The sequence below is a fragment of the Pelmatolapia mariae genome, linkage group LG7 (genome assembly GCF_036321145.2).
Source record: "Pelmatolapia mariae isolate MD_Pm_ZW linkage group LG7, Pm_UMD_F_2, whole genome shotgun sequence".
Taxonomy (NCBI): domain Eukaryota; kingdom Metazoa; phylum Chordata; class Actinopteri; order Cichliformes; family Cichlidae; genus Pelmatolapia; species Pelmatolapia mariae.
Genome location: NC_086233.1, coordinates 12393287 through 12407586, shown reverse-complemented (window position 1 = coordinate 12407586; position 14300 = coordinate 12393287). Strand labels below are relative to the sequence as shown.

The 14300-nt window shown below is 37.3% G+C and overlaps 1 protein-coding gene across 1 annotated transcript in view; it reads right to left on the bottom strand.

Annotated features, from left to right (window-relative positions):
- The window catches only part of crb2a (crumbs cell polarity complex component 2a), a 45285-nt gene that overhangs the window by 27464 nt on the left and 3521 nt on the right, over positions 1-14300 (bottom strand). Inside the window, exons 2-3 of the mRNA XM_063477893.1 lie at positions 2992-3684; positions 1078-1273 (exon numbers count right to left, since the gene is read on the bottom strand). Of these exons, the coding sequence (XP_063333963.1) occupies positions 1078-1273; positions 2992-3684 (889 nt within the window). The remainder of the gene's footprint in view (positions 1-1077; positions 1274-2991; positions 3685-14300) is intronic.

Sequence of the window (14300 nt, the reverse complement as noted above, 5' to 3'; positions counted from 1 at the left end):
GGAAGAGAGCCACACAGATGAGTCCACTGTCAGAGGCAACTAGTACTGTTTCTGTACTGTGATGAGCTCTGAAACCTGAATGAAATGCTTCAGCTCTTCTTAGATGTGTTCACTATGTTCATTATCCATTTTGGATAATCCATAACACTGGATAGAGATCATACAAAGCCAGGCTGCATCAGGCTATCCACAGACCGCCCATTCCCAGTTTACTCCTCATTAGTTTGTGTGGCTTTCACCACACAAACCTGAAGTCTGTTTTACCAAAACAAAAAACAACACAAAAACATCCACATGGGAACATGGAATGGAAAAACACTGGACCAGGTCTACACTGAAGTCTACCTAGCCCCCAACTAGTTAGACAGACTAGTTTTTTTTTTGATTCCCTCCCCTCTAGCAGGCTCGGGGTCAATAAAGCACACACAGAAAGACTGAAAAAGAGCTTCTTTCCAAGGGCTGTGAAAGCTCTGATTGAAGATTGAGCTGGACTGGCAAATTGCACCTTACACCCAACACGTCACATTCATTGGACATTCACATTAGCCATAATTTGTCTGATATTTATTATTATTTTTCTTTTCATAATTGCACTATTGAACTCAAACTACTTAGTAATAGTCAATTTAGTACCTCCTATTTCTTTTTTTCTTTTTATATCATTTTTTCTATATGCTGCTTTGAAAAAGACTGCCATCAAAGAGTTTTGCTGAACAAAATTGCACAATGGCAATAAAGAGCCTATCTAAAATAAGGTACAAGGATTTTTTAAAAATATGTTAAGTTATTATGATTATTATGTTTATTTTTCATGTTCAAAAAAGCACACATTATAGTATATGATATTACTGCTTTCCTCATGTTTAAACTGTATGTTGTGTATTAACAGCCTCCTGCACAAATCAAACTCTTGCACAAATCATTAGTGCTGACTGAGAGAATTAGTGTGACTACTCGACTATTGCCTTTAGTGGGTGTGATCAGCTCCTCAAAACAGTAACCTGGTAGCTTTCTAGTATCTGTCTTTAGTATTTCACGGTCTATGCTATTGTGGCAGCTACCGATGGACTGGCCTACCTGTTAATCATATCATGACAGACTGCACCGTTCTGACAGGGCATACTGGCACACTCATCAACATCAACTTCACAGTGGATGCCACCAAATCCAGGTAGACACTCACAAGAGTACATCCCTATGAGGTCATGACAGTCGGCTCCGTTGCGACAGGGATTTGACTCACATTCATCTATTTCAGTCTCACAGTTGACTCCTGGAAGAGAAGGGGGGAGTCAAGCAAAGGAGATAAATGAAAGCGATAAAAGAATAATAAGTTGTCATGTCAAGAAAACAAAGCACAATCAACTACCCATTGAGATCAGCAACCATCAACATTAGTGTGTCTATTCTCGTCTTCAGATACTCTTGATGATTAAAAGCTTCTGGTAAAATCCTTAAACAAACTAATTGAATGAGAGATTAATCTAACCTAAATGCTTAAAATACTCTCTGTGCGGCTGTGCCCAGTTTATCAACGACAAACAAAACAATAGAATTAGCAGAAGCAGAAATGCCTCTATGATGTGAGCGAGCACCGGTCTTCCTACTGATGCATTCTTAGTGAAAATGAGTATGTGATATGAAACAAAAATTTATGTGTGGACTAAGCAAATAATCAAATTAACCGGTTTCTGTTCAGACCACAGTTAGTGGTAACATATACTGTTGAAATACATATTTTGGAAGTTTATTTGTCAGCGCATTAACAATGTGGAGGTTCTTTCATTTTTCCACTTTTTCACAATACATTTTGTAATTAAAAAGGTAATCCCTGTGGTCCATTGATTTAAGGTAGCACCTTGCTGTAGTTATGTACAAAACATAAAGACTCTTTAGCTTCTGCACAACTGAAGAGTTAATATATTTATAAAGACCCTGAAAACTTTCTGTGAAATTGGGAGCAAATATACAAGGAACCAGTGCAAAAATCTCAGAAGAAATTTGGAAAGCAGGTTAACTTCCTACTTCTAAATTCAAATAACCCTGAGATTTTTGTACTCAGTCCTAAAAATCTTGGTTAAACATACCGGTAGTATTTAACCAGATACTTACTCTGGATGGCATTACCTTGGCCTCCAGTAACACTCTTGGAGTTGTATTGGACCAGGATATGTCTTTTAATGCACATATTAAACAAATATGTAGGACTGCTTTCTTCCACTTGCACAATATCTCTAAAATTAGAAATGTTGTGTCTCAGAGTGATACTGAAAAAGTAGTTCATGCATTTATCACTTCATGTCTGGAATGTTTTCATCATTATCAAGCTGTCCTAAAAGCCTTGAGTTGATTAGACTCGATGGAGAGCATATTTCTCCCAAACTGGCTTTGCTTCATTGGCTCCCAGTTAAATCCAGAATCAAATTCAAAATCCTCCTCATCACATACAAGGTCTTAAATAATCAGGCCCCATCATCTCAGACTGCTGGCTGTTGACTTTTTACTTCCACCTGTCACCAACTGCTTGTTCATCTGTTTTGTTTGTTTGTTTGTTTGTTTTTATTTATTTTTTACTGTTGTTGCTTTCTCTGTATTATTACTACTATGGAAGTCTTGCCTGTGTGAGACTTTGGTTCACATTGCTTAAAAGTGGTAGGAATACAAAGTAAATGACATCTCAACCTGTAGCTGGAAGCACATAATACATTTCAGTTTGCTGAATAATTTCTAAAAATGAACTTCTGTTTTGCTGTTTTCATTGCATCAAGGCACTGTAAACCTTTGCAGGTTCTTATGTCTTTATTTTCTCTGTTAACCACATTGAGTTTTTATATCATGAAATGTGCCATTTAAATAAATTGTAATTGACCTTAGCCACTTTAGTATTAGTATAGTTTTAGGCCTTTTTAGAAATATATGCCTATAACGTAATATGGACACAGTTTTCCTCTCTATATCTTTGACGTGTGTGTATGCAACTTTTGAATGTACCTTTAAAGCCCATCAGGCACTCACACTTATAGTGATCCTTCTCATTAATGCAAGTGGCGTTGTTCTCACAGGGTCTTGAAGCACACTCATTGATATCAATTTCACAGTTATAGCCCTGAAAACCTGGGACACAGAAGCAGTGAAATTCTCCCACTCCATCTATACAGATGGCACCATTCTGACAGGGCTCTGATGAACACTCATTTATATCTTCCTCACAGGTCTTTCCCTCAAACCCAGGTGCACAATGGCATTCAAACCCTTCGGGTTGTAATAAACACGTTCCATTGTTCTTGCAGGGTTCATCAATGCAGTCGGTTACAGGTGTCCTGCAGTCTCGTCCTCCATACCCAGATGGACACCTGCAGAAGTAGCCATTCAGCTGGTCTACACACAGAGAACGAGGCTCAAAACAAGGATTGCTCTGACACTCATCCACCTCCTCTGTGCAGTTATCTCCTGTCAGTCCGTCTGGACAGATGCAGTGGTACTCTGTGGTGCCAGGAACACTACTGCAGTCCTCGCACGGAGCAAAAGAGCAGGCATCATAGAGTTCATCACAGTTTTTGCCCATGTACCTCACCCCATCTCTGGCACAAATACAGGCATAATCATCCATTGTGTCCACACAGGTAGCACCATTTTGGCAGGGTGCAGACAAGCATCTGTCTGCTGTGGCTGTGCAGAATGTTCCTGTGAGAAAAAAAAGAAAATACACTGAGTTAATGTTAATGCATTGTCTCTGTTTAAACATTTAATATGTCTTCTATGTTCTATTGGGTATAAAACATGGATTTATGAGATTTCAAAGTCATTGTATTCTCTTTTACATTTTACATAGCTTCCCAACTTCTTTGGAATTGGGTTTATTTCCAGGCTGGCTGTGTAGAGCAGATCATTTTCTAGGTTGCTGTGTTAAAGGTTGGTGGGTCGATCCCTCGCTCCTCCAGTCTACATGTGAAAGGACTCTTGAACAAAATACTGAACCCCAAGTTGCTCCTGATGTGTTCATTGAAGCATGAATATTAGTAAAGAAGAAGTGAGTGAAAAAGAAGAGGAAGAATATGCAGTATCTAATTGCTAAAAAGACTCTCAATATCTTTTATTTCATTCCAGGCTAATATATCCGATTTTATTATCCTATTAGAATACTGATGCATTAGTATTTAGTATTTTAGTACTTATTTGTGTTTTTTCATCCATCATAATAGATATAAACGTGCTAAGTGGGCTTCCTGTTTCTCAACATGACCCTAAAATCAGAGAAAACAGGAGTCCAATCCAGTACTTTTGCCACAACACTGATGACAAAATCTGCACTTGGCTGCACTTGGACAGCCTTTATAAAATCTGTCATCTGACAATCTTGTCTCTTTTCAGTTTAAACCTTTCCAAGCATACATATAGCTCCGTGGTTAAATCACTCCCTTACCTAGTCCCTTTCATTCAGCATATTACTGCCACCTCCTCTGTATTCTCAAAGTCTTGTTACAAAGATGACCTATACAAAGATGAGTAACTGGAGTGTGTGGCAGACATGACATCTCTCGATCAGAGCCTAGGAGAAAAACTATATGTTTGTCCACTGTACAGATTTCCTGCAATGTAAAGTGTTATGTTTTGTTAAGTCTTGGTTTGTCTGGATACTGCCAAACATTTTTTTTGATAAACTCCTCATCATTTACTGTTTTGTTTTTTGTTTTTTTGCTTTTTTTTTTTTTTTTTTCAATTTTACGATGACAAAGTTGTTCTTAAGCTGGTCTTTAAATGTTTAAATCTTGATACAAATTCCTTTTTGCTTTTAAGTTCAAATACCGCCTACCACTCCACATCAGTCAAGATCTTGTGTTTCTCTGCATGTTTAGTCTCAAAATGGCAATTTTAATTGCAATCTAGACAGACTTGACAATTTTTAAAAAATCACAAGCAAAGGGAGATCAAAAAATGGCCCATGTCTAAAACAAGGATGGTTTATTCATCACAATTATTAAATTAAATAACTTTTTTTTTTTTTTTGTTAAAAAAAACATGTTCAAAGGACCACAACGGTAGCCCAATATCACAAAGAATCGTCACATGATATCAAACAGAAGCTGTCAAATCAGTTCTCTTGAGCAGACAATCATGATGAAGCAGTTCATTTTGATTCAGGCTGGTCTTAATATGTCTGGCCACCAGATGCCACCAAAGAGGGCTGTGTTGAAAAGCTTCAAGTAGCACCTCTACTAGTAGATCTAGTAGATCCTTCTTCATTTCAAGCTTCAGTGAGCTTCATTTGGCCATTGACCATAACTAATAGGAACTAAAACCTACACTGGAAAAACACTGTGACTGCCAATTTAAGGCAGATATCCAGTATCTAAATATCAGTCCATTTTTCACGTTTGTGGGTATCTAGGGAAAATGGCTGGGCAAGTACAGTGAATTCTTTCAATACATATTAATGTGTGCCCTCATCAGCCAGTCCTACTAGGTCTCAGTGGAATCAGTTCACATTCCTTTTAAATAGGCCAATCTCAACACACTATCCAAAATACCCCAGTCTACCTCCCAGTCCCCAGTTCTTTGATCAGTGTTATGGTTCCAAATTCTCACTGGAGTGGAAGATATTAAAAGTGACTGAGTTGCAGAGGAGAGGAATGTGGGAGCAGAGTGACAGTGTAAAAGAAAAGAGAGATAAATAATAAAAGTAAAGAAAAATGGTTATGATTACAAATTGCCTGCATTTTTTTCTGTTACAAAATTCTGTTACAAAATAGAAAGTAATCAAGCCAAAAGATTATACGTGTTATTCTTTCTTTTTGCTCTTATATGCAGTTTATGTTCCCAGTTTTCATCATAGTGAAAAGTGGCATACACAAGTTGCAATTGTGTATAAATTTATTAGACCACCACCCAATGTAATGTTTATGCCACAGGTACCCTAAGCTAACAATACTGGTAATTAACAAAATCATTTTTGGTTAATCAACATTAATTTGTGATTTATCAAACATTTAAAATTTGTTTTATGTCTAAAACATGGAAGTGTGACAAATGTGCAAAAATATAAGAAATAAGGATCAATGACTGTAAATATACTATGCTACAAATCTTAACTTCCATCATTATAAAATCATAGACCACAAAACCTCAACCTGGGATTACATCACCTACAGTGCAGTTTTGTTTTCTTCTTTACACCATGTCAAATCATATTGTGAACTTTTTAGAACTAGAGCATTTAGTCTGCACATCTTTATTTTTTAAAAGCTTACTGAGTTCTCTATTCTATATCTGTGTCTGACTTCTTGTCTTCCATAACTGCTTTGTGCGAAGCTTGAGATTTAGAATCTCAAATGCTGTTATCTTCAGTGACAGCAGGTGTAGCAAAGTTAGAAAGTGATGCAGTCAGATCAGGTATATTTTTAAAGTCCAAGGAACAGATTAAACATGTACAAAGGAGAATTGTAGATTTATACAAGTTGGAGAGGTCTGTTGGAGGCATTCCTGAACAACCACAAATTTCAAGTTCAAACATCACATAAATCAGTTCAAATAGTTTTTCTGGATGTATGACTTTGAGATAGGTCTGGGGAAGTATGAGGAGAAAATGGTTAGGAAATTCAGGAATAACCTAGGAACCACCAAGCTCAAGCCTACCATGAATTGGAAACCGCCAGAACACCAGTATCACTGACACTGTGCCCAGTGAAGCAAGTTTTACATCACTGTGGACTAACCGAAATCATAGTAGAACAGTGATATCAAATGATTGCTCACAGCCAGAGACACTACCTTTAAATAAGAAGACATCTCAGCTTATGGGACTACCAGAGCAGATGCCAATGTTCACATTTTGGACAGAGAGGACAGATGGTTTGAAAGAGGAGTGAAAGAAGCCATCTATGTCCACTGTGAGCGACCATCTTTGAACAGAGGCGGTGGTTTACGACACCAACTGTCTGCCATCTATAATCCAGTTTTGAGTTCCCTCCCCAGACGCCTTAACGCCCACTCACATCCTGGGCCATCTGACCTCAGGAAATCGCATGATAAGGTGGGGCCAGGTTTCACAATGAGCTCACCCGAAACCCTGGCTGGTTGGGACCCACACCCATTTTCACACCTTGGCTCAGGTGATTAGAGGATCATCAGGGGGTCCTTTTGTCCCTCTTTGGGGGGATACTCCCACTGGGTTTAAATCTGGGACTCTCTGCCATTTGACCTTAGAACTGAAGAAGCTTCTCGGATGAGAGGTGAAACATCTTCAAGCAACTTAAAGAAGTCCAGACGCTTCTTTGCAAGCTCCTTTGAGAAGGAAAGTAGCTTCTCCTAATGGTGTGCATGGATACCCACTACAGTCCTGTGCCAACCAACTGGCAGAGGTACTCACACACATCTTTATCTGCAGATCTTTATCTGGAAATCTTGAGAGATGAAGACAAAACTGCCCACCATTCCTTGTGTATGTAAAAAAAACAACAACAACCCCCCCCCCCCCCCCCCCCCCAAATGTTCTTACCCCAACCTTTTCAAAATGCTTTGAATGACTGATACCCACTCTCATCAAGGAATCCATCCCAGCTGATCTAGATCAAAACCAGTTTGTCTACTGGGCAAAAAGATCAACTAAAGAGTCTGTGTGGCTCTCACACACAGCCCTTACTCATAGAGACAAACACAACACTTAAGTCAAACTTAAGACAAACTTCTCAAACTAGTGCCCCCTCAATATGTAACTGTATATAATATTTTCTCATCAACCACCCTCAAAATGTTAAGCTAGGGGCAAGCACACCATCTTCACTTTGAGCACTGAAGTTCCCCAAAGCTGTGTGCTGAGCCCCTTCCTGTATTGTCTGTATGCACATGACTGTATACCCATCTATGTATGTGTACCCATCTAAAGATATATGTATAGTACATAAATAACTCAGGTGCAGTTTTAACATGCAATATCCTTATATCTGATCTTATTGTTTATGTATGCATATATAGATGGGCCAGATATTAATAATAACTAATGATTAAGATATAATAATATCTTAATCATTAAGATATAATGATTAAGATATAATAATATCTTAATCATTAGTCATTATTATTATTATATAAATTATATGAATGAAAAATCACCCAGCAGCCTACACACATAACTAAGGGAAGATTCAGGGTCACATGATCAAGCCCTAACTACATGCTTTGTCAAAAAGGGAAGTTTTAAGTTTAATCTTAAAAGCAGAGAGGGTGTCTCCCAAATACAAACTGAAAGCTGGTTCCACAGAAGAGGGGCTTGGAAGCTGAAGGCTCTGCCTCCCATTCTACATTTCAAATACTCTAGGAATGAGATTGCTTATTTAGCTAACTTCATCTTATTAGCAAATGTTCTCCAGGCTATGTTGATGATACTCTTTGGCTTTAATCCTTATGCTATTGTTGATTTCAGAATTACGTTGTTTATATTTTGTAAGTTCAGTTAATTGATGGCCTAACAGAGATTTACAAGAGAGACACCTAATGTTTAAAAATCCACATTTCACTGTTTGACTCTTTGGTGCAGTTTTAGATACTACATTGTTCTTTTTTAAAATTGTTTTTGCTGAATTTTGAATGTTTTTTTGGTGGTCTGGGGGCAGACAGTCTCTTAAAGGATGGAGTTTTGGGGAGATAAGGGGAGGAGAGGAGCTGCAAAGGGGTGTGTAAGATTAAAACTCTTACACTCAGCCAGCCAGCAATGTATAGAGTCTGACATTGTTTTGGAAAAGTTATACAGCAGTAATTTTAGTGTCCTCCAATTCATGTTACCTGTTGTCATTACTATTGACATGAATTACAGTTTTAAGGTATTTGCATTAATCCTTAGCCAGTAGTTTCAGGTTTCGCTCAATGTTGGACAGTTCACTAGACAAATAATGGACACTATGGTTGCTGTTGTTTTACATGTCTCATATACATAGTTTTGCATGTCTCAAAAAAGTTTATCCAATAACTGCAGCATGTTCCTTGGCAGGTGTGTCGCTGAGTGGGGAAAAACAATTATAGACATGAATGGGTTGGTGGTCCCAAGAAATTTCTAGAAATATTAGATCAAATGGAAGATTAAAATAACTAAATATATTAATAATATCTTAATTAAGTATAACACAATTCGTGACACCGTTAAGACAAAAATCAGATGCTTTGGCACTCAAATCGACATTAAAGTGAACATACTACCACAACTCCTCTATCTTTTTCAGTCTATTCCCCATACAATCTCTGACACACAATTTAAATTCTGCAAATATGGTATTTTGAGATTTTTATGTGCTTGCAAAAGACCGAGGGTCCATTATATCCAGGCAGAAGGGAGGATTAGGCTTTCCTAATTCAAAGTGGTATTTTTATGCAATATTAAAATATTGACGTAGTCCTTGATCATAATTCAAACCAAGATCTAATGATATTGGATTCAGATAGTAGTGGGACAAGGGCATTACAGCAGTCTGCACGTTAAGTCATAGAGGATACTTTTAAAGGTTTGCAGAGCTACAGAATGTGGACTGGAGTACAAGGTTTTCTTCAGATACTTACAAATGAGTAAATACTATGCTAAAAAGATCAAACTAGTGATATCCAGGCAAGTTAATGTATTAACTGACATTTTTAACCTACAAGAAGAAGACTATAAAAATAATATATATCAGAATTTGAGGAAACAAGATGGAGCCATGTTGGAGGTAGTGTGGAAGTTTGGAAGTTTGGACACCAATCACTCGCTCATATTTTCGTCATGCCCCCCCAAAAATCTAATATCAATCTGATACTGTGAAAAATACTGCAATACGAGCTCCCCAATACTATTGAGGTCTTTTATTTGTGTCTTGAGAATGGACTTTAGACACATCCATCCATCCATTCAGCCATATCATGGGGATGATGATCTAAGAAGAGATATCATAACTCCCAAACCCAAACAGAGCTAAAAAATTCATATTTTTAAATAGATTTTTTAGAATTAAATTATAATTTTAATCAAATACAATCTGGGATAATTATAATTATTTTGAAATCTGACTAATTATTCCTATTATTTAATGTATTATTACCCTGCCTCTACAATTAATTAGTATGTTGTAATTTGTCTTATTTACAGAATAACCATGCACACAAAAAAAGTAAACTCCTCAAGTGTGGCCTCAAAGGCAGGCATTATCCACAGTCACTCTGTTAAAGTAGAAGGGTGTTACCATTTCCAGTTCTGGTTAAGGTGCCTTCTGCCCTCAATCCAAACATTAGACACTAACTGCGTTTGATCTTTCCAGATTACAGTGACTCCAGAGGAGTGTTAGCCACCTGTAGGCTGGATGTGCTCCAGGACGCTGTAAGGATTCAAGATTAGATTCAAGTCTTCTTGATGTAAGACGGAGTATAGGAGAAACATAGTAATTAAGTGACATAGACATGTTGTGATAAATCTTATCAATTACACATTGTAGGGGGACATCGCCCTTTCACTGACTCCCCCAACCCACTTGCACACTAACTCTTGCCCACAAGATTGTGTTGGACATTGTTGTTTATATAAGATTGTATTGTGTTGTATATAAGACTTTTATTTTGTTTTTATCTTTTTATCTTTATGTTGTTTAGTGTACCCTGCGGGTCGTGGGAGCATTGCACTTTCAAATTCCTGTGTATGATCTGTAAATATGTTTTTTAATAATAAAGCTGACTTTGACTTTGACATGAACAGTAAGTATTTTAACAAATGTATTGCATTATCTTTTCTCTGTACCACTACATCAAGGAGAGGTGAAATAGCCAATAATACTAAATGTCTGTCTTTTTTTAAAATTTGTATCTCATACATTGCATATGTATTTTGGTATATTTGAATATAATACAGTAACGCTTCTATATCCTTTTGTTTCTTATGCAGAAAGATTGCTGTGATGTAGTCCCTTTTTACTACTAACAAATAAAGAAGCAGTTGGATAAATATAGAAATAAATAAGTAGCTACATTAAAAGCTACTTTTAGCTGCTCCCTTCACAGATTGTCACAGTTGGTAGCTCTACTTATTTGATTTGGGAGATTTATTACGCCTGGATATCCATTCTGAAACAAAGTCCAAAGGATTTGCATCTCTTCCCAGGCTCATGGCTATATTAAGTAGCATAGCTATTTGACGCTTAATATAAGGACTTTGCTAAGTCCTTAGTTAAGGGGTAATAAAATTTATAAATATTTATAATATGGTTTATTTTTAAATAAGTGAACAGAGAGTGTTGAATTTTAGAATTAGAAACAGATTTATAATTCATTTGTAGGACATTCTTGAAGGGAAACTTCTAATTTAACAATATTAAAAAGTTCAACTAATTTACTTAGTATTTCATTATTAAACATTTACTTATGCATTGTGTGTTGCTTTATAGGATAACATATAAACACACAAAACATTTAACATATGTTTATTTTTTCAGTTCTTATTAACATATTAATTTTTATTAAGCACCTTATAAAGACTTAAAAGGGCTTTTTAATTTAACACGTATTATAGTGTTATTACGTGTTGTGCCTGAAAAGGTTGAACAATTGGAAGGTTGGTCATTTGAATCTTTGGCTATTCCATAACTAAAATAACCTTGGGGAAGACTGAAAACAGAGTCATCAAATTGTGAATGTGTGTGTGTGACCATTAGATAGAAAGCACTTAGATGCGTGAAGCGCTTGTATGAATTTATGTGTGAATGGGACATGTTGTACAAAGTACTTTGAGGGCTTAAGTACAAAAAAAAAATTACTGTATAAGAAAGCACCCATTTACCTTTCCCTCGCCTTTGACACCACGTGACATGTTGTTTTTTCAGATTATTTTTATTAGTTTTTATTAGTTGACTCTGTGTTGTTTTATGTTGTTTTTTAATATGGGGCTGTTTTAATTGTCATTTTATGTATTATGTGTTTTATTTTTTGCTGTTTTGTTTTATTCTATTGTTCTTAACTTATTTACTGTACAGCACTCTGATCCTGTGATGGCTACTTTAAAGTGCTTTATAAATAAAGTTGGATTGGATTGGATTACTAACCTTTTCATATTTTACACATTTTCTCACTCATTTGATGTATACCTGAGATTAATTAGACAGCGTTACTGTCCCTCTCTTTCAGAGCCTTTCCATGTTGTAATCCCTCTGGCCTCTTTGGGTCAATCCCCTTGCTCTTGTAATCTCCAGGTGGCGAAGAGCTTATAGCTTACAGCTTCAACCTCTAGCTTGTTTCCACTCAAGTAACCTACCAAAGTTCAGATTTGCCACCATAGGTTGTGTTACAATTGCAGTAAAACAAAGAAACGATCCATACTGTTTCATACTAATTTAGAAAACCAGTAGCACTTTACAATACAGCTCATTAGTAACATGGTAATAGTTGGGTAATAAATGGAGCGGACCTTTCTACTCTCCCGGAGTACTCAAAGCACTCTATACAACATTCACTTTCCTCTAAACTAAACTGAGTGCTTCCTAACTACATTCACGCTGAAATGGATGTATTGGAGAGCAACTTGGGGTCAGTATCTTGCCCAAGGATACTTGGCATACAGACTGGAGGAGCCAGGGATCGAACACCAACCTTCTGATCAGTAGGTGACCTGCTCTACCTGCTGAGCTACAGTCACCCTTTTGGTCTGACGTGTCACAGATGGATGAGTGCGGGCTTAGTGGTTGCTAGGAGAACGAAACATGTTTGACTGCATTGTGCCAAGAGAAGATTTTTTTTTATTTTTTCTAACCGGTTCTGTTCGGCAGTTTTAGTAAGCAGAATCATGGTCTGAATGCTTTTTTGCCCCAAACACATTTTCTTTTGCCAAGATGAGCTCTGTAGAGGCTCCTCTTGTCAGTCTTTTTATTTTATTTTAGTATCTGAGTGGAGCCGTTGCTGAAAAGAGGTGAGGGCCATTTTGATGAAAGAGAAGAGATAATAACATAAAGGAAAAGTACCGGTTTGGCACCGGTATCGGATAAAACCTAAACGATACCCATCCCTAATCACACCTATGTCTCTCTTCCACAGCATGTCTTTATCCTGTTTTCCTTCTCTCACCCCAACCGGTCGCAGCAGATGAGCCTGGTTCTGCCGGAGCTTTCTTCCTGTTAAAAGGGAGTTTTTCCTTCCCACTGTCGCCAAAGTGCTTGCTCATAGGGGGTCATATGATTGTTGGGTTTTTCTCTGTATGTATTATTGTGCGATCTACTGTACAATATAAAGCGCCTTGAGGCGACTTCTGTTGTGATTTGGCGCTATATAAATAAAATTGAATTGAATTGAAATTCTCTTTGATTTATGTATCAACACAAAGCTGATAGCAAAAAGCAAAGTCTGTCCTGGACACAGTTTGCTCTTTACCATTGTCCTGCGAAGGTTCTCAGTCATCCAGGTCATCGTAGTCTAAGGAGCTTGGAAAGAAAAGCGTCTGGACTTCTTTAAGTAAGAAGTCCAGACGCTTTTCTTTCCAAGCTCCTTGGTCTTTACCATTGTTCTCTTGTCCTTTTGTACAATAAAAATAAAAGTAATGTCCATATCCATGCTGTGGATGCTACTATTTTTCTCTTTAGGGACATGAGCTATAATCAACTGACTGTAGCACAAGAGCAAGCGGAACTAATAAGCAGAATTGGCAGCCAAGCAGGCTAATAATTCCAAGGAATTGAACCAGTTCTCTACTAAATTTCCATCCCTACTTGTCAGACTTAAAGGTGATCCTTTGGGTGCATACAAGACATTTTGGAAAATTTCATGCTTCCAGTTTTTTGGGAATAGTTTGACTCCATCCTATTCTAACAGGATTGTGCACCAGCGTGCAAAGTAAGGTCCATAAGGACATGGATGAGCGAGTTTGGCGTGAAAGCACTTGACTGGCCTGGACAGAGTCTTGATCTCAACCGATAGAACATGTTTGGGATGAATTAGAGCGGAGGCTTTTATCCAGTATTGGTGTCTGACCTCTTAATTGTGTTTTTGGAATAATGGTTGAAAATTCCAATTAATAAACTCCTAAATTTGTGGAAATCCTTTCCAAAAGAGTTGACGCAATAATAGCTGCAAATGCATTCAGACAGACAAGTGAATACTGACACTTTAACCTGTCCATTTTTTATGATAACCCACAGAACACACACACACACACACACACACACACACACACACACACACACACACACACACACACACACACAAGGTTGATGCTTACTGTGCAGATAGCTGGACCTGTAAGACGTGATGCAGAGGAAAGGGTCAAAAATTCAACAAAGCTGAAAATGCCCAGTGCACATTAAAGAAAA